A 21984-nucleotide genomic window follows, 5' to 3' on the forward strand; every position below is an offset into this window, starting at 1 on the left:
TCCATTTCCCAAGACACGCTGTACTGGAACTTCAATCAAGCCTAGTAGGGTGCTAGTTATTACAAAGAATTCACTGACACCTCTCAGCTCCTCACTGGAAAGAGCTAGATGCACGAAAGATCGACAGCATAATTTTACGCCCAGAGCCCACTGAGGCTCTCTTCTGGCTCGAGCCTTCCTCTCCGCTCCTCACTCAACATGGTTGACAATCTTCGGATATGCATTCCAGAAAACACACTCAAGATATTTAAATACAGTAAAAATTGACGCCGAAAGGCTTTGCGAAGATAACAAAAACAAGTTTATGGGAACTCTTTTCTCCTCACCCATTTGTGAAGAATACCTCCAAATGGATGGTCGCTGTTCAGCTCTGTATGCAAGTACAACATACTTTGTGTGTCTACAGGTCCTTCGAGCTATCTCCAAACGTAAACTCTAAGGAATAACAAGAGTCTCGCTGAAATCTAACGGGCCCATATCAACAGAGACTATTGTATAATGTTGACTGTCTTGTATCTAAGCATCAGGTGATCCTGCTAGCACTCCATTTAAACTAAAGATACTAATAATAAGACACATGTAAATATTTCATCAGGTGGGACACACATGTACTGCAATGTAACCCCTTCTGCAAGGGGTAACTCGCAACTGAGTATGTTATCATCCTCCTAGCCTGTGGCTGGTGAATCCTATAGGATTAATAAAATAAAAGTAATATTAATAATTTTGATCAGCTAGTATTTGTTTCCTTTTCAACTGATCAAAGAAAGTTTATTGTATTACAAGTACGAGCCTCAGGCAGTACTAGACACCTCTACTCACAGACTATACTGGGACTGTGCCATCATAATGGAGAAGACGATCCCGCACAACAAACCGGACATAACCCTCATTGACAAGAAGAAAATAGCTGCCTACTCATCGATGCAAACCCAACACCAGCAATCTCCAGAAAACAAGAGGAAAAGATCAGGAAGTACTCAGACTTAACACAGGAAGTCAAAGATATGTGGCATACGGAACAAGTAATGACTATCCCGATCATCGTGTCAACCACCGACATGGTGCCAAAGAGTCTCCATAAGAACCTAGTAGTAATAAGCCTTCCAGGGAACATTTGCATTGAACTCCAGAATGCCACGATCCTGAATACCTGTAGGACAGTAAGACAGTTCCTCGACCAACAATAACAACAATAATAATAGTAATCGGACACAGCGAATCATCCCATGCACTGGGTACCAGTATCCTTCACGGGGCGGAAAAAATCCCATACAAAATAAATAAATAATAATAATAAACGGAAGGAAGACAGAGGAGTAACTCCCTACAATAAAAATCATCGGAGCATGGCGATACTCTTTTAGGCTAATAATCGCGATGATTAACTTCAGCTTAAAACCAAATCATTTGACTACAAATTGAATTTAAAATAGTGTGACAGATTTGTTCTCAACGTCACATAATTTTGCATTGTCAATCAGCTAGTGAATTGAGTTGAGCTGTGTCCTGTACAGCATAATTCGTTAGAAAACATACCTCTCCGGGATTTTCATTTTAGAATAGTTTTTATTGGAATTTTGACTTAATGGCATATTTTAGTAAAAATTAGTTCGAAATAAATTATATAAATTGTGAAAAAGTGAATGTATTAGAAGGTAGAATGCATTACACGTTTTATGGATACATGATTCAAGGGAAAAAGTGATATACGAATTCATCCCTAAATGTTTCCAAAAATTTGAGTTTTTGAGTGAAGAGACTACAAATTTTGTTCTGTTAATACGGTGGACGACTAGGATTTAGAATTCTTTTTTAGAATTTGAAAAATCACCACGATCTTCCAAAGCTTAACTCGTGATTGAAGTTTCCAGCAGTGTACAAAAAGTAAAGAAAACATTCAAGATGCTTACGGTAACGTCCATTATAGAAAACATTTGAGTTGCATAGTAATCCAGCATATAATTCCTTCTTTAATCCTCGAGGCCCTTATTACTACTTCAAGGATTAATGAAGTGATTATATGCTGGATGAAGTCGTATAGTTTCTGGATTTGCAACAGAAAAGCGTCCAGAAACGTAGACGTGTTGCTGCGGTACTCATACCAAACATTTAAAGTTCAAGTATAATGCGACCAAGGTTAGAAACGTCTTCATTTTTTATTTTTTTATTTTTTAAATCTCAACAGACACACGTGAAACATGGGATGTATTCTTACCGATAAATGTGGTTTCAATAGGACATTATAAATATCGTCAAACTCTGGGACGAACCCCAACTACTTAAGCGTTATAAACTTATATTTCTACACCAAGCATTTAGAAACTTATAATTTTAAATAAAATTATAAGCTTCTAAATTAAATCTTTAAATAGACATTTAAAGGTACACTAATGAAATTCAATATGAAGAAGAGAAGGGGAAGTGCAGTCAAACATCGAGTTACGATGTTTGGACACATCACAACTCAATAATGGCAGGTGGGGATCTATTTGAAATTGGTAAGTATTCCTTTAGGAAAACTAAATTTTAGAATCATCACTTAGAAGCCAATTAAATCGAGATTTTAAACTTTAAGAAACATAGCATTTAAGGTTATGAACATCTAAGTTAAAGATAAAGGAATCTACTTACAAATCCGTGCTTGTCAGAGATGTTGTTCGTCAGTTTTAGCTTATGAAAGGACACCACTTTCTGCATCCACTGCTCCCCCGTGCTGGGGGAGTCCGGGTGGATGTACATCCGTTTGGGCATCTCTGGATCAGCTTTACCCGCCACGACCCACCGACTGTTGTGAAATTTGTAACGGCAGTCGTCAGCGGCCACAATGTCCATCAACAGAATGTATTTCGCCTTTTTGTCCAGTCCAGACACTCGGACTTTGAACGCTGGGAACATTCTCCTGCAATGACAAAAGAAATCTTGCTGTACACGGGAAAAAGACTAACCGAAAATTGCAATGAAAATGTCAAGGTGATAAGGATTTTGTGTTAGGTGAGTAGGTTTGCTTTCTGTAAGGATGAATGCAAAATGTTTTGTACTGAGGATTTACTGTGTATATTCGTACATTTTTGCACACACGGATCTTAATAAATAATTCCGTACATTAAAGATCGCTCTTTACGTTCACCGAGTAGCCACTTTATTAGGTGCATCTACCTAACAGTAGGAAATTGGGTGGTTGAGGATCTCTACCCCAAAGAGCTTGTTCAACCTCAACTCAGAGAAGCTCAAAAAAGCTGGATTGAAGAATCCGCTGCATTAGACTAAATTCACCATCTTCCTGAAATCCATTGTATACAATCTGGCCTTAGCACATGGCCATTTTCCTGTTTGAAGAACCCATTCGCAGATAGATACACTGTACCATGAAGAGTTGCACCTGGTCGGAAATAATGGTATCAAGGCGAGGCCCAATGTGCACCACGAAACAACTCTTCTCACGACCTTTCTCACGGCCAGCATGCATTGTTAACCCGTACTGAGATGGCCCATGGACCCATACTAGAAGCGTTATATATAGAAGCGCCACACTAGGCAACATATTTCGAATCCTCCACTGCCCAGTGTTGATGTTCCTGAGACCATCTTAGCCGTACCTTTTTTTCTTTTTTTTTTTGGGCTGCCAGAAGTAGAACCCAGTTCGATCGTCAACTGCGGTGCCAATCTATTACAAGGTAGATGAGTTGTGCGCCGTGAAAAGCCTCGTTGATTACCACTGTTATAGTGAGTTGTTATTAGACTGACTGTTGCCTATCTCTGACAGCTTCCATTGGCTTCTCGTATCGGTGAACTGTTTTCAACCACAGGATTGCCGTATGTTGTCTCGATATTTATTTATTTGGCCAATCTCGATACATCCGAGATATTGTGATACGTGAAAACCCCAGTAGAATTGCAGTGTTCGAAATACTCATACCTACGTGTCTTGCACAGACTACCATGCCACATCCAAAGTCACTTAAATCTTTCGTCTTGTCATTTTTCGCACTAAATTTCACCAACAGAAAATTTATTATTTTATTTGCACGTCATCAATCGGTATCTACCCATCTGCTTTATATCTAGTGGTGCTAACAGTGATGCTGTTATTGAAGGAACGCGCCATTTCGGAAGCTGTACCTAATAAAATGGCCACTCAGTGTAGTTTTTTTTTTTTCTCTCTCTCTCTCTCTCTCTCTTTCTGCACTTTACAGGCTTAAGCCGTTTACAGAGTGCAACGAATTCAGGTAATTTATTCTCTCTAAAAACTCGAAAACGTGAAGTACGAGACAAACTTCACTTGAACTCTAAAAATTAAGAATAAATTCGTATAAAGTATTTTGTAAATATGTTTATAATTTAAAAATAAGTAGAATAAAATGCCAAATGGGTACAAGTATTGAAAAGAAAGAAGGCCGTTTTATTGATGTTTTTATGATGGTAAGGTTGTTCAAAGTAAGTTCAATAAATATTCTTTAATTGGGATAAATAAGATAGGAAATATTGGAAATGGATCCGGTTTGTGTTGCTCTATTAAATATAATAGAGGGCTACTTTTTGCGTACATGGTTGGTTCTACAGTTGGTTTTAAATGAAAGTAGATTTGTGGTAATTCTTAACGGGACATGTATTTTGTGTCAAGGAATAATTAAATATTTAAGCATTGACTGTTTATTGTCTTATAGTTCTGAATCTTGCGTGTGTCTTATAATGCATAAAGGTTTCACGCTATATCTGACTCAATAAAATAAGAGTCCAATCTGTCACTACTCCAGGATACATCTGATCTCAAAAAGGAGTATTCGTATCTTATCTTTTCCAGTGTATCTACTAATCTTTTAGAGTTTATTACTCATACTCTCTAGAAGTGCATACGCTAATGTAGGATATACCTATGTTGCGCCGGCTTACAGGGCGTCAGTGGGATCTAACCCAATGTCCACCTATTCGGTTTTTCTACGTTTCGTTTGAACAACCGAAGCCATTCATCAGGAAACAATTATTGAATATGCAATTCTTTAATTGCGTCTTTCTGATAACCATCAAGTTACTGAAGTCCTCGTGCGACAGCTGTGTCAGTCGCCTAGAAAAGTAGTCCATCTCTGATGGCATCGTTAATTAGCCGACCCTGTCAAAGATGGATGTTATTTCGTTAACATTAAATTCTAAATTTGCGAAATAGCGCTGGAGGTGTTCGATCGTAGATAAAATGTAAAATGCTTATGTGGATCGCGAGAGTTAAGATTCCTGGACAGCTTTCAATGCAAAACAGCAATTGAATATTTCGAGAAACCCAATAAACGCTGGATGACGAGTTTCACAAACGAGTTCCCACACCTGTTCTGGTTGTTGTTCCCACAAAACGGCAAATTGACGCAACTGATTATACTTAAGTACTTGCCAGGGAAAGAAATGCGAAATTACAGCCTCAATGCAGAAAATGGATACTCAGCCACTTCTAATTGAAGACAGTTTCTGAATATTTATCCACTCGTGGCGTGCATCGAAGATGTGCTTCGATAAGCAGCTCCCACACCATGACATTAATGAGAGAATTTTATTCCGGATGTCCCATCCAGATCGTTTTCTGATCGCAAGTCGTAAACACACACACACACACACACACACAAGTGGGGCGTCGTGGCATGCTTTGCTTGATGGACGACAAGGAGAGCAGCGATGAGAAACGCTACCTTTAACTGGAATAAACAACATACCCCCGAAATTAAATGAGCCAAAGGGACGCTAATAATTCCAGTATGCGCTGTAAACAAGGAGACATATCAAAGCGCAGGTGAAGTGTCCCCGACAGAAATGAATGTCGGCTTAATTAAATAATTTCCGCCATCCGAAATGCAGGTTTGGTTCGGTCTTAATTCCATTCTCTAATTACACTCCGCATCCTGGACACTGCCATTAGACGAAAGTCTCTACAAGGAAATAACCCTACCTATAAACAATTCAGGGACGTCCTGCACATCGCATTATCTGTTCATTTTCGCTGAAATTGGAGTTTCGATCCAATTTCTAAAGTTTCATTAGGCATCGCACCTTTGTGTGCTCACTGAATTACAAAACAACTGGTCACGCAACTCGACTGCTAAAATAATGCTGTGTGTGTGTTTAATTTTCAAAGGCAAATACTCTGATGACGAGATTATACAATTACTCTTGAAACGTTATATGATAAATCAATTATTGCACGAGGCATGCTAACTTCAGCAGAGCGCTACTTGCTTTTCAGGGTGGTGTGCTCTTTTTACTCTGATGGGGTCTTTGGTGCTAATAAGGAATTTGTGAACTCTGTGTGTAAGGAAACTGCCTACTATATTTTTCGAAAACAAATAGAGATTTTTTAAATGCATCCAGGAGAGCTTGAAAATTAAATTGGAACAGAAAGAAGCAATACCTTGTTGGGATGGAGCGAAGTCGTTTCGGTTGCTGTCTTTGGCAAGAGGTTGCCAAGGGTGTCAGCCAAGAGGATGTTGTGAGTTGCCAGCCTTTGGTCTACTCTAGTTCCTTTCTTAACCAACTGGAATGCAGATCAAACTCCCACATTACACTGCAGTGCATTTCGACCGATAACTAAGTTTACTTTCGTTGTGACGCGTATGTGAGACACATCCTGTTGTTGTCTTTATGGACATCATTCAAATAAAATTCGAATAAAGGTAGGCGTGACCTACTCTTAAATACTCTGACAGTGCACTGTTTACTGGAATAGTTAATGACTTGTAGCAAAGTAAAAAAAGAGCATTCTCTTAGAAGGGGAGGGAAGATCACTTTTGTACGGGAGCAGAATCAGGATACAGTATCTTGGTCTAAAAATTTTGCGATTATTATCCACTTTCATAATATGCAGAAAGAAAATGTTGCATATGGGAAGGGTTATTTGGTCACGTGAATAAGATAAATAATGCTCTGAGCATTTTGTGCTTAGGTTGTTTAATGCAAAGCATGTGCCATATTTCTTCTATGCATGAACTCTGCCTGTTGCTAGAGGAGCACAGTCGCAATTCGCTCTTGAAGAAAGGATTAAGACGCTGTATTAGGGATAATACAATTTGGCTTAACGAAATCCCGAATGGATTTTTCTCGAACTCTTTTTTTTTTTTTTTTTTTTTAGAGTTTCAAGTAACGGAACTGTCGCGTGTTGCGGAGAAGCACCATCGCTGTGCGGAGGGAAATGAAAGCGAGAGACCTCCAAGAAACAACGTGCTGAGAGGCGTTTCTTGTGTCACATAATTAAAACTGTTCGAGTATTGCCCAATAATATTTACGAGATGGCTATCGCAGAGATCGTTAGCAAACCCTGAGGCGATTTATGGTCCACACGCGTAATTTGAGGATAAATAAAAGTGGACGGCAACAGATGAGCCTTCTGAGGGATGCTCCGGGTCCTTGCGTGAGGCAGAACAGCATTACGTATGCATACATTCAAGCATGACGAAGGTAATACGCAGAGAGAGAGAGAGAGAGAATGCATATTGCTCTGAAATACCAGGGTATAAATGTCGCCACTGATTTTGATCTTTGATTGCCGATTTGTCTGGGCTAAAGTAACCTTTAGCAGGTATATTGAGTGAAGTGCTATGACCACTTCACTCAGTGGTCACAGCAAAATAAAATGCACTCAGATTTCTTTCCCCCCCCATTGTAGCAATGAAGATTTGTTCCAAACGGCCAATAAACTGATTTTTCTTTGTTGCTGTTGAACCCCTGGGAGTTGGCGTATTACAGTAAAGATTGTGGGTGGGGGTCACATCAGACGGGTAAGAATAGCCTTGTGGACATCTGCGAGGCTACGGGAGTTGCCAATAGATTAAATATTGAAGCCACCCTCGTCGCCATAGCAACGCGAATTGTCCTTTTTTTGTTGTTTTTGATATTTCTGTCCGGTGGCCCCCGGCGGTCACTCTTTTGACTCGACGGTACTCCGCTAATTTCCACTGCTCAGACAGAAACGGTATGAATATTTAAGTGACCCAAGTAGGAGGACCGCTCCCCGCAGGACACGTTCAGGAGGTTCGTATTCCGTTAGCGGGTCCGCGAGATGTACGCCAGCTTGCTGCGGAAGACGGGGGTGGGTGGGTGGGTGGGGGCGGAAGATCCCTTGGGTCAGTGGCGACTATCTGACTCCTGGATACTGTTGTCATTTGGATGTACAAGGAGCTTCTCCCGTTACTGCCTCGAGCGTCGAGACAGATCGCAATTCGGAGCCGTCGCCAGCAGAAGGGTAGCAGCGCGCGGCATTAAGCTGTCTGCCCGCAACACGGCTACCCAGAGAAGTCCAGCGCAGGTCCAGCCTGTCTTCGGTCGTTAATTTGACGCCTTGCGGGTCGCTAGCTTTATTGTGCTGATCTCGTGATGGAAGACTCGGAGTTAGCTTTGATCGTCTGCTTTTCTTGCACACAAACACAACCGGCTTTTGTTAGGCCGTGCTTGTGTGAGCCCCGAGGAAATCGATGCGTGCATGCACACAGCATCTTCCCTTACGAAGCTTTAAATAAACATCACCGCACTCATCTGGATAACAGAACGACGTTGTCGCACAAACAACCCCTTATTTCAGGGGGGAAAGGAGTGTAGATTTCAGTCGCGCAGTAATCAGCCATCTTCCCATCACTGGCATTTTGGGTCACAGTTTAATTGCACGAGGCTTTCAGTCAGGAGAACGATTGTCAGATGAGAGAGAGAGAGAGAGAGAGAGAGAGAGAGAGAGCGCGGTAATTGTCATCGTGCTAATGTTGATGCTAACTTAGTTCGAGCTTCTCTTTAGAAAACGCTTTATTTAGCGTAGCCTGGAAGCTGTTAAGGATCCCCGAAATTTTCGATAGCCTCACATAAACCGAAGATACCCATAATTCCCTACGTTCTTAATTAGGAGTTGGGAATCTTCGAAGGGAACATTCTTAGGAAGAGGGTGGTGTTGGTGGAGCAAAAAATACGAAAGGGACGCACGCAATCTCCGTTGTCTATCTTCCATCTTCTCAAATATGCGTTTCACGTGTCCCGAAAGTTTCTGTAGTTAACACTAACTGGGTGGGTCAGAGTGACATGTCGGGATGGGGATTCATTAGTGTGATGCATGCTGAGGTTACAACAGATCGTATCACACTTTGAAATTCGCAATACATTTCACTCCACTACCCTCCTTATTGGAAGGTCCCCAAGGAGTGAGCCACTTCTGTGCTGTTAAACCAATTTTCTTCTCCTTTTTTTGTCGCTCTTATATATTTTAGATTTCGAGCGCTCTAAATAAGTTTCAAAACATATTTTATTCATAATTTATACAGATTTTAACTTGTAGAAGAATGAAAACCAACCAATGAAAATGACCAATGAAAAGAGCGAGCGAGAAGCAGTGTTGTTATAACCAAATTTCGCAGTATAATGGGAAATGTGGTTATCATTCCCCCATCAACCCTGAAACCTCATTCAGTCAACTTGCATCTCGCCTTTGGATTCATCAATAAACAGAATCATTTTAAGTATTTCGTGTGACAGGGCAGAATCGGAGAAAGGAACGCCACATTCGGACAACACAATGTGAGTAAGCCAATCATAAACTTGTGAAGCCTGAGATCAGCATTTGAGCTAAAACGTCATCATCTGCATTGTTCCAGAAGAACAGCTCGGAGTAGTGACATCACCCAAAAGCGAAACTGGAAAATGAATGCAAACTTTGTTGTTTTTTTTCATATTTATTCTAAGTGAGACAAGCACGTGAAGGCATCGGCCCCTTTTAGTTTTGCTTTGGAAGTTTTTAAATGAGAATCAGGAAGTGATCATGATGCAGCAATGGTACGAATTGAATCCGTTTTAAATCCATCCGAATTATTTTTAGAATAGTATCCTAAATGAGGTGCCATTTTTAAATTTGAGATACGTGCATTTTGTAAAATATGTTTCGGCCATCCAAAACGCAAAGCTGGATTTTGTTTTCATTATCCATCTCTTACATTCTGTTAGATTCTATTTGATAAAATTTCTCCAGACGAAGTAAAATTTTTGAATATGTTGTACACCAAAATTACAATTTCAAGAGCGTGTCATAATTTAGATAGAACGCAGTAAGATTTCTGGAGAACAAAATGCGACCTAACATTTATAGAACATAAAAAGATCATCTCAAAATTCTTCTCCACCCATGTTCCAATTAGTCATTTTGACTACTGAATGAGGTCACGAGGCTGGTTGTTGGTATAAATAGCTGATTAATTTTTAGTCACTCGTTCATTGGCAGGTAGATACTGGATTTAAATCACGTGAAGATTGAAGACGGATTTTTGTCTTTTTCACCTATACAGCAATTTGCATCTATAACGTGGAAGACGCTGAATTTTCATCTTTGTTTCTTCGATTCACCATATTCGGATTTTACCAAAACTACCATATTTAAGTGCTGATTGTAAGAGTTTAATATTTATTTAATTTTATTAACTAATTAGTAAATGTTATTAATTATTATTATTAAGATTGTTTATCATTTCTGATGCTTGTTAAGTTGTTACCATGGAAATAAAATTCGCTTATCAGAAAAATAAAATATATTTCGCAGGTGAAGCACTAAGAATAAAGAAATAAAAACATATTTTATTTATTTATTTAATCAGTATGAATGCAAACCTCTTGCAAACCCCTCTGGATGTCTATTTAAGGACGCTGCCAGTTTTATAATAGTCTTAATGAAATTATACGTAATTTTTCTGGTAATAAAGGAATATGCATACACAATTTCATCTATAAATTATTCAATAGTGCCATACGCATTTATATTAATTTTGATTTTATTTAGAGACATATTAAACTCTAATACTCATTGAAATGTTTTGAGTAAAATTATAATAATTATTTTTTACAATTATTTTTATAAAACTTCGTTGACACATTGGTTACAAAACTGAACAAAGCAATACCACACACACACTGAAAAATTCTTTAAGACATTATCAGTGATGAGGCGCAAATCTTATTTCAGATCTTTGGGCGAAAAATCTTTTTTTTTTTTTTTTTTTGTACACAGGTGAATGGTATGGTTTTTGGAATATGTATCCACAATAAAATTTTTATTGTGGATTAGTTTTGAAATGAACCATTCTTTTACAACGTACATAATACAAAGTTAGTTTATTAATTAAATGCTTTTAACCTAAATCCTAAACTAAGCACAAAGGCAAAGATGAAGATACGATCATCAGAGCTATTCAAAATAACCGAGGTTTTCGATGATTTCCTTTGCTCTAACTGAAAAAGAGAACGGAATACCATCTATCTCTATTTTCATTAGCTACCCAACATCTCGTCATAAATATGGATTATGACCCTCTTATTTAAGGCCTGAAAGTGGTACGTTCTAAACTTAGAAGTAACACAAGAGATACCTAAAATACAGCTGTATTTCACGAAATAAAAAGCAATTTCTCATTTTCTGAAGACTACGTGTAAATTACAGCCTGATCACAACTTGTATTTCAATACATGAAACGAAAATGGATTAAATTTTCTATCTACAACGCAGTGTCCATTTGAGTTAGTTTTACATTTAGTTATCTGAAGCTTTCTCCCCCCTCCCCCACAATTTATTACGTGAATAAAATTGTGGTAGCGTAAACCCATTGAACACATACTTAACACGATGCTCCTCCATCTCATGATGTTTTTAATTCTTTTTCCACCTCCCAGAACCATTTTTATCATTAAACTCATCCCTAAGCCTCATCAGCTCATCCAGTAGTCAGTCAGTGATGGGTTATTAGTAAGACACTGCATCCTTATATTTGCACACTTGGAAAGTCACCACTTTACTACTGCTAGAGGGGTTTCTAACCATCCAGGCCATTTGTAACACATCTTAGCCTCACAAACGATTTCGGCTGTCGTCAGTTCGCTATTTCAGAAACGTTGATACCACATGTTCACGTTGGAAGCTGTTAATAATTTCCTCTCTTCTACCTCCACATCCTCTTTATATCCGCTTTGTTATCACATCACTAACATCCTTCTGCTTTCCTTCCACATAAAATAAGGCTTTCAGCGTTAATTGCCGCGACATGAAGTTAGAAATTTTTTCACCTCCAACTCGAGCCAAATGGTCCTCCACTAGATTTTTCTTTTACCTCTCAATGGCCTTTACATCGCATGGTCTGATAAAATCACTAAGGGGGTTCAATGTTCGTGCATGCGCGATGAAGAGATTTCCGATTCTTGTCTTTCTCTTGATATGAATGCTGAGGAGGCAGATGGGGAGAACTCCGATCATGTGGTTTGCATGTAAATCTGAGGAGGCTGATACATTATGGATGTTGTCGGCTCAACGTACGGGGGGGGGAGGCGTTTGGAGGTTGTTGCAAAGCATTGTCGTAAACTGGAACACAAACCGGGATCGAATTATTCTGGGAGTGCAACTATATAGGTCACTGAATGCTTGTGGGGTAACCATGGAACAATCTCTCCAGACGTCAAGGCATAATATTGATTGCGCTTAAATAAATGGCCAAAGAATGATCCGATGGATAATTTCATCACCATGGTTACGAAGTTCTCTATTCTATTATCAGCGATGAAAGTTCTTAGGATGTCTTAAAATACATATTTACATTCTAAGATAATGTTTGTGAGTATAATTATTATCTGTTAAAAATCAAGTCAAGAAATATAGTTCAAATTAAGTCCATCATAAAATCAATTGTCCCAATGAAATTTTTGCAAACACGGTATCTTTCAGACCTGCAACGTTTATCGTAAACTAAGATTATGTAATGTTTAACATAATTTTCAAAATTAAAGGCATATTCAAACGGGCTAGGAATAGACTCGGAATATTAAAATGTGGATAAGACACATAGGCTGTGCTCCTCGTGTTAAAGTGATGACACTTCGGTAGCACTCTTATGGATTTATACACCCTGAGCTAAAATTTTCATTTCTACCAATTTTGGCACAAATACATTTGTGCCATCTACAGAAATTGGTTAAGTTTATTGGCGTCAAAATGTGCGCTTTAATTAAGAATTCACATAAGCATTAAATAATAAGCTACAACTACAAAGTAATGCCTCCACAATTAATTAAGATTTCACACATCTTTTGCGATGAGGTGTATCTCTGAATGTATTGGGGGTGTATCTCTGAATGTATAGGGGGTGTTTAAGCTCGAACTTGTCGTGGAATGATATGTCAGACCCAAGTTAGTTAAAAAGCATTATAATATAATAATAATCGTATATCCAGCTTGGTAGCTGAGGGTGCAACATTAAGGGGATGCACATTCCTTCTCCTGGCGCGACAGCAACATCGTGCTCCCCCCCCCCCCCAGTTGTCTTTAGGGTCTCCTGTTTATGGTAGATTTGCATGTAGTACGGATTAAAAATCATACGAAAAATCACAGAAAAATCCTACGCCTCTCTCCACCTGAAATCGGCAGTTTGTTCCAGTCGGCCCTAAAATCAGGGTAAACCAAAACAGAATCCTACAAAAAAAAAAAAAAACAACAACCACAAACTCTGCATTTTCAGTTTACTCCACGTCTTATGACGTACGAAGGAAACAGCAAATCATGGACAGTGAAGAACCACAGCAGTTTGTAACGCAAGGGAGATTTTATGACGTAGTTAAAGATGGATTAACAGCCATGGGGTAAGTAAACCATGAAGATTCAGAATTAAGAGCCATTATGTTGTTCTCCCTAAATCAGTTACACAGGAGTGCAAACAAGAGGGTTTGCTATTGGGGAAGTTTAACCTTGTTAGACCTGAGAGAGAAAATAAACACTAATGAACCAAGGCACAGTTCCTTGCGCTACTACTGGATCGTTTGCTTAAACAGAATTTTTAGAATAATCTCCGAATTTGATCACGTGACGGAGACCATGATTAAATACACGATTTCTTAAAAATTTCTGCAGTGGCATTGAAGAAACTCCAGTGTTGACATATCTAAAAAAGTGGATGTAATCTCAGAAACGTGCAAAGAAAACCAAATAAGTGTGTTCATTGCCGAGTTGGAAGTGCTCAAAGAGTCTAGGAATCTTGTAAAGGAAAGAGTATTTTGAGAGTGTGTTTAGATGATAAATTACCCCGAAGATAGCATCGCAGATTTAAACATGTCGGTGACATTTTAAGTCAAGTGGGCAGAAATGAAGCCGGGGCTAATGAAACGCATTTGGTTGGAAATTAAGGCAGGCTGGAGTTGGGCAAGTTAACAACTTCAAAGAGACACGGATTAAGACAATGGTCCCCGGCAAGATTTCTAAAGAAACTCGATTTTTATTTATTAATAAAAGGATTTTTTTATCGATGATAACGAAAATTTGTATTTGTTTCCTTTCTGTTTTAGACAATAGTTGAGTTTCCATTTTGGTACATTTTTTGAGAAATGAAACTTTTACATAAATTAGAAAGTAGGCGGCCATTGTTGCAGCTAACGATTGGATGCAATTTTTCTTAAAAAAATCAAAAATTGATTATTTTATATATTTTTTTACGCGTACACACAAGCGCGCCCTCTACCAAAATAAAAATACAGTACACTCAAAATATTACAATATATTTGACGAGTTTAGTTCATTACGCCCTCTAGATTATATTACATTTTTAATTGTACTAACAGGAAATTTTATTTTAGTTTACTTAACTTATAAACAGTTTTGTTTCTGTTTCTCTGATATATTTTTATTAATAATTAATACTTTTTACGTAATATAAGAAGAAGTGTGAATATAATGAGTACAGTACTTTAATGAGAGTAGGTTTTTCAGAGAATGTGAATGTGGCAAAAAAACTGGCCGTTTTTGGTAGGGGATTTCATAAAAGTATTTGTGGAAGTTGGCTTCGGATATAAAGAAAACTAAGCTTGACTGAACATTAAAAATTGAATGTAAAAAAAAAAAAAAAAAAGACTGAACCAATACATTCATCGCGCAATAACCGAAGTGACATTAGAATTTGTGGTGGTAGTTGGAAAACGCAGAAAGAGCACTGTTCCTGGTACGCTCTACAGTGATCCGCCATGGCTGGTTTGTTGTTTAAGTGCACATGACAGTCGAACCCAAAGGCAAACAAGTCACTGTGCTCCTGGAGCCATAGAAATCATCGCTCATTTTCTGATCATTACGTCTTAAGTTAATACAGGGATTCTGTTTGGAGTGGGCTCGTTAACTTTGCTCATTGACTGAATATAAAGTGTTTCTTTTTCAGGATATTCAAACAGCATTTTATATGACCTCTGTGACAGCTGTTGCCATTTTCTACAAAGTACTCGTTTTAGATATAGTACTGTTCCAAAGATCGTACTTCATTCGTTCACTTTAGAGCTTGAAAAATGGCTTTTTCGGGATGAAAAAGAGAGTGTTTTTCAATAATTTCAAGGTGAAGAAATCTTTTATGATTTTTCGGGGAGTAATTTACTTCGATTACATATCGAACGACTGTTGTGCCTTGAAAGGTCCTGAATGTTTTGCAGTTTTCCAATGTGTAAGCTGAGGCCATCGTTGAGCACACACAACTTAAATGTTGGAGAAATCCATCGAGCCTTGGAAGCAGCATTATGTAACAACGACCAGGTGTTAGATGAAACAACCGGTTGTGTTTGTCCAAAGGGCTAAACAGAGTATGAGATGCGTGTGATAATTTGAACACGCGTTTAGTGTGGGCAATTATCGGATCTCCTTCATAACCAAGTGATACCGGACGCATGCGAGATCTCTCTCTCTCTCTTAGTTAGCACGCGAACTCATTAAAAGCATCATTAACTTGCCTTAATTAACCTCTCATTATCGTCCACAGAATGGAAGACTCATAATACAGGTTCCTCCTTTTGGCGGGGATCTTAGAGGCCTGTGAAATAGAAATTAGTAGGGATGAAGTGGGAAGGACACCTGGGCACCCGCTGATTCCTATTTTTACAATTGATGACGTCACACACGAATGTTCAGGCGATCTTGGGCAACAGGAAATACAATAAACCAAGGCTCATCATCGAACAAATTGTAATTCCCTTTCTCACATTTCTCTCATCGCATTCCACGAAGGGGAACGTTGACAATATTCGTTTCGCTTGTTCCCTCCCTTGGTTAAACGGAAGGGCAACTAAACGGCGGTGGTCTTTAGAGGTTACGTTTCGATCTGCAACAGAGATCATCAGAATATGTCGAATTTCGGCAGCTGAAGAGCCAAATACCTTGTTGTTTTATTGATTATTCTTAAGACAATTCTGTATGAAAAGAGGGGGTAGCGAACTCTGTTCGCCCTAACAAGGGATGTCATTTAAGTAAACAGTGCGACAGCTGACGGTGAGGAGGAAGGGAGTGGCCTTAAAGATGGATTTTAATAAACCGAGTAAGGTAGGTTTTGATTACCATCAGAAGATAGAAAGGCGAGAGAACGCAGTTCAAATGTTATTTTAGGAGCAACCTATGTACGAATTTTTCCATAATATTTTTAACGTGTTCCACTCCTACTCCTTCGCGTGCATGTGTGTGTGTGTGTGTGTGTGTGTGTGTGTGAGATGTCAACATCAGAAAATGGCGGAATGAGGGTGGTTTGACGTGTTACGAAATAAGGCGCACCTACCTGCCCGACTTGGTGATGACCATCTCCGTCCCCAGAGAGTGGAACTTATCCCAGAGTTCCTTGGACTCCAGCGTCACCTTGGGGTCGTCCTGCACGCCGTCGTCTTCTGGTTCCAACGTCCTCAGCGGCCTCAGGTGGGCCTGGTGAGCCAACACATCTTCGGCGGTGATGTGCGGGGGACCTGGCAGTGGTGGCGGCAGCTTCGGAAACAACGCCGCTGTTGGCGGATAACCTTGGGCTGCCGCAGCGGCCGCCGCTGCGGCAGCAGGGTTGAAGGTTAGCGCCGTCGACAGGTAGTGCGGTTGGGTGAGGATGGAGTTCATGCTAAAGTCCGTCTGGCGGGCCGGGGGAATCAGGAACGGGTGGTAGGCCATCCCCTGTCCGAGCTCCGAAGGTTCGAATCGCATGGAGGCACGTCCGGTGGCCGCGTCCGGACAGCACACGTAGGGAGGCAGACGGGCACCGAGGCCAGAGCCACAACACTGGGGCCGAGATATTGCACGCGCTGTCGCTAGCACGGCAAGCTCAGCTGACACTATCGACTCGCTCAGTGTGAAAGTGGCGCTGGCTCGCTGTGGACTTTGGCACTCGTGGGACACCCTACAGAGAGCTCTCTTGATTGGCTATTTGGGCGAGGCGGACCAATCACAGCCTGTTTCGGTGTGATGTTCGCAAGTCACCAGGAGGGAGCAGAGGCGCCGCTGGCTACACCGTTCTCGTCACTACATTAAAGCTGCGATGATCACAGACGTCAGGTCCATCTCCTGGCAGACACAAACAAAACAACAAACAAACAAAAAACAGAAATCAGCAACAAACAAACACCAAATAAGGCGATCGCTAATTAACTGAAATTAATTAAGCGCGCTAATCAACACGCGTGCGCGCGCTCGGAGTCTGTCCGTGTGTGGCGACCTTCACTCACACTCTTTCCGATACCTCAGCGAGGTCTCCGTGACATCCGCACTCTTTCCACCGACGTTCCGCAGGGTCACTGTCGGCCGGTCATAGTGGAGGCGGATCTTTGGTCCGCGTGAAAATGACGAGAGGGCTTCTGGGGTGATTAGCTATTCTGGCGCGCTGCTCTGCCGAGCTGTGATGAAGACCATCGGCGCCAGGAGTGTGACGTCGAACAGCGATGCCGTGGTTGTTCGTGGCCTCCATTCAATAAGTCGCACCCGGCCCCGGAACCTGAATAATTAGATGCAGTTTGCTCGCACCTCGGCTTCGGCTCTAACGAGCTTTATCGCGCGTCTAGACCGCGAGCAAGAGACACTTTACGAACGCAGCACGTACATTTTTGCGGAATTTCGGAGTGTGTAGAACGCCATGTGGCGAGGCCGTGCAGCATTTCGTCTAAATTTTGACCAAATAAGTCAGTTTGGCGCCCCCGAAGGCCGCACACTAAAGCCGACACGAAAGCTGCCAGTAATCTCGCCGTAGGGGTGGGTTTAACAAGTCCCGCCTCTCAACGTGACGTGTTGCAGCGCCTCCACTGTCGACCTGGCACACTACAGGAAGTCGCTGCCACTTGACGTTGCCGCCGCCGGCTGACAGTCGCCAGGGTGTCTCCTGGACAGTACCGCCATCGCGTGTCAGTCTCGGGCAGCTCATTAGGGAGGAAAATCAGCAAACAACAGACGAACAATGTTTACAAACATCGCTGGATGTTGCTGCAACCGCATCATCTCTCTCCGAAGGATGCTACGCCAAGGTAAGCGATCGTGTCAAGGTTTGCGCGTTCTCTACCACTTTATTCTCGTTGGCGGGGGCTGTTTTGTTGTACCCAATATTGTTGCCCCAATTTATTCTTCCTACCCCCGTTTGCCCAGAAGCACCCCAAAGACTATTCAACGAGGCAATTTCTTGAGAATCTCTCTAGTGGCATCTTCACGGGAGATATAACCCTCCCCACCCCTCCCCAAACAAAGCCCACCCGAAGAAATGGTCCTATTTGTGATAATGCGAGTCTCGTTTGATTTTATTATGTAAAATTGTTCTGGTGCTTCCCCCTGCCGGATTTATTTGTTTATTACAACTGATGCATTTGTTGCAGCCGTCTTCCCCCCACCCACCACTCCAAGAAGTTTTAATGTGACCTAAATAGGAGGTCCACTCAAAATAAATAATCTTTATGCAATGCATTAAAAAGCAAGAATAATAATTAGCTAACAGGACAGATGACAATAATTAGAATGACTTTTAACTGAAGTAAACCGTAGATGGACACGGACAGCTTGGAGGTGAGAGGGAGGGAGGGAGAGGACTTAAATAAATAAATTTTTCTGTTTATACTCCGGGACGACCAAACGGTCAGAGGAGTTCACAAGATAGACAGAATACAAGAAACAGCACCGTATTCAGCAGTCATGGGCTTGAACCCCGGTCACTCAAGGCACGTGTACTTATGCACCCACGCGCCTGACCACTAGGCTACAAATTGGATAACAACTTAGTGGATAACACGAAGAGAAAAATGTTTTCTGTCTTCGAAATCTACACTGAACAATTATGAGAAGAAATAACATTTTTCTCTTAATAATTCTTTTGAAAGAAGATGTGATGGTTGGAGCATCCCAGCTTGTGAGATGGAACGGGGGGGGGGAAGTGCACCATTCACAGTCGTCACCATAAACTCAAAAATCCTTCCCTCATCTTCCCTGAGCCTGCAAAAGGTGAATTGCCCAACCAGGACCGACTATTTTTTATTCTTTTAATTAATCCGAAATTAAACGTTCATTTTATATTCTAACTAATCGTTTATAAATTAATTTATAATTAAAATCGGCACGCGTGTTAATTCCATATATGTTAATTAATTTTAGTTATAAAGTTATGTAATAATTTTCAAACTACGTAATGTATAAAATTATATTGCTCAACTACGAATATGATTTTTGCTCTTAAATGGGAAAAGTTTAAGATTTACCTACCAAAACCTTGAAATGTGACTGAGATTCAATTATTAATCATTTTAAATTAATTATTATTTAATTTTTAATTAATTTCACTTAGTATTATTATTATTTCTGTTGCAGTGAATTTTTATTAATATCTTTATTTTCAATGTGCTTTGACAAATCTGGAAATCCAGAATTCGCTCGTGTTAATCTAAAATTGGGATTTCATTACTACGCATGCGCATTAGTTTAGAAAATCTGGTGGGAATATTTTTTCGGGTGAATTTATACAAATTGGACTTCAATTATATAAAACTTAAAGTCAGAGGCTCGCGAAATTTGTTATAATTCAAGAGACACAAATAATATTCGAATAATAATAAAATTTGACTTCAACTGTTGCAATTTAAAAAAAAAAAAATTGTTGGTACCCCCAACAATTTCCCCCCCCCCTCCTTTCCCACCAATTTATTTGTGGAAAAGGAGAGAAACTTTTATGTTTTTTTTTTTTTTTTTTTTTGAAAAAACAAGTAATCCGCTTCAGAGACCAATCATAAGATGATTGGTCTCTGAAGCGGATTACTTGTTTCAATAAATTATTAGAACGCATTTTTCAGTTCGTTTTCTGAGATTTTGGAAATTACAGTTATTTAATGCTGTAAATAACGAAAATTGTGTGGAATACCAGATAAACACTTTAATTTCTTATTTAGCGATATTTCGTATACTATATTTATAAAACGTACTTGTTTATACTCCGGCACGACTACCAGTTCAGTGGAGTTTACAATAAATCAATCAATACAAATGTTAATCGTATTTAGCAGTCAGGGGCTTGAACCCCCGTTCACTCAGAGCGTGTGCAACTGCACTCACCTTTCCTGACCACTCGGCTACGTCAGGCCTTTAGTATATTGCACCATCATCAGCTATTTTCAATCCACTGCAGGATGAAGGCCTCTCCAGCAAGTTTTATTTTCTTAATCCATCTGTCTTCGAGCTATGTGTCCTACCCATTTTAGTTCTTTAGTTTTGATAAGAATGTCCTTTACTTGAGTTTGCTGCCTAATCCATGTGTATTACGTATTCATGCGTAATACGCATGAGCAGCGTATAGCTGACTTGGCCATTTCGAACTTTATTCCAGCACTTTTCACTTCAATAGCTCTTTTTCACCAAATGGCACGAATCAGAGTTTCAATAATTTCGAAAAACAGTGTCCAGGCTCCATTATGGTGCAGAACTATAGGAATAAAGGGAGCTGAATGCAAAAAAATAAAAAATAATAAAATTTAGCCAAGAGAAAGAATGCCATTTTTAATCAGTTTTAAAACTTACTAAACGCGATCATATCACTTCAAAAATGGTTGGGACTTTGAAATCTTTAAAATTCGTTTTTCATATTGTGATTGAAATTGTTTCCGAGCGATAACCATCGATACGACCTATATTGTCTAAGTTACTCCAAATTGAAAATGTTTACAGCTTTCTACTAACAAAGACTTAGAAAAATTAAAAAAACATCTGAGATAATCCAAAACAAAGATTGAAACCATATCTTCCATCTGATGCCTAATGGTCCAAAGAATTTAGTAATGTTAATTTCAGCATCTTGTGCAAAAGAGGTATCCTAGTCAACGAGAGAGAGAGAGAGAGAGAGAGAGAGAGAGAGAGAGAGAGAGAGAGAGTGATGATGGACCAATGCAAAACAAAAAATTGCCCCCGCCTTCTTGAACTTTGTGCTTAAGAAGTGCAGGCTGACCTAAGTAATACGTATGTTCTGTTGATGCGAGTAAGAGGCGATTTTTAAATGCAAGATAATAAGGGTACTTTGCGGAAACTGGGACATTTGAGGGGGTGGTGTGGTATTGATCGAACTGTGAGTTACAGATGCGGGCTCTGTCTGGGAAGGGTTTGATAATTGTGTCATTAAGTGCCTATCGATCTTCTTATTTTAAGATTGCGCTATCAGTTGCACCATCTTAACGTGAGCGTTAACTGCGTCGAGACATCAGGTCACATGAGGGTACGAGAGAGTCGACTGAAATAGCCCGGAAGCTAGCTACACTGCTGTTCAAAAACTATGGAACAAACACTAAAACGTGAATAAATCAAAAAAACTCTTATAATTAGGCAACCAAAAACGTTTCGTGCGCATTTTTGAAACATAAAATTAAAACGTAAATAATGGAACTTCTACCCTCTAGTCAAGCGATGCTTCTACTATCAGCTGACACAGCAAAATCTTCCACCAAATACACAGCAGAATCTTCTGTTGGCGAAATGGGGCTTCAATGTGTGCGGCATTGGTTAACAGGATGTTGTAATCGTTTGATGTTGCTCACATAAACCATTTTTTTGCTGCACGACAACAATCGGTCTAAAAATGGCTCATTATAGTGAGGCTAGAGCATCGAATTGATGGTCTCTTTATGTAGCTCAGTTTGTAAATCTTTTCCAGCAAATGTATTTGCAAATAAATGGTTTCATCGTTCTTATTGAATCTTTCTTCGAGCACCTGGCACGTCTGG

General features: G+C 39.9%; 1 protein-coding gene across 2 annotated transcripts in view; it reads right to left on the reverse strand.

Moving 5' to 3' along the window:
* The window catches only part of LOC150085139 (uncharacterized), a 111212-nt gene that overhangs the window by 69497 nt on the left and 19731 nt on the right, over positions 1 to 21984 (reverse strand). Inside the window, exons 2-3 of one of the 2 annotated variants that reach the window (XM_090373890.1) lie at positions 16554 to 17317; positions 2635 to 2902 (exon numbers count right to left, since the gene is read on the reverse strand). In XM_090373890.1, the coding sequence (XP_090230016.1) occupies positions 2635 to 2902; positions 16554 to 16960 (675 nt within the window). In that variant the 5' untranslated portion in view covers positions 16961 to 17317. Of the gene's footprint in view, positions 1 to 2634; positions 2903 to 16553; positions 17635 to 21984 lie in introns of those variants that run through there. The other variant, XM_090373891.1, reaches the window with a different exon arrangement.

The sequence above is a fragment of the Mastigoproctus giganteus genome, chromosome 5, assembly GCF_048544385.1.
Source record: "Mastigoproctus giganteus isolate SK-2022 chromosome 5, ASM4854438v1, whole genome shotgun sequence".
Classification (NCBI taxonomy): domain Eukaryota; kingdom Metazoa; phylum Arthropoda; class Arachnida; order Uropygi; family Thelyphonidae; genus Mastigoproctus; species Mastigoproctus giganteus.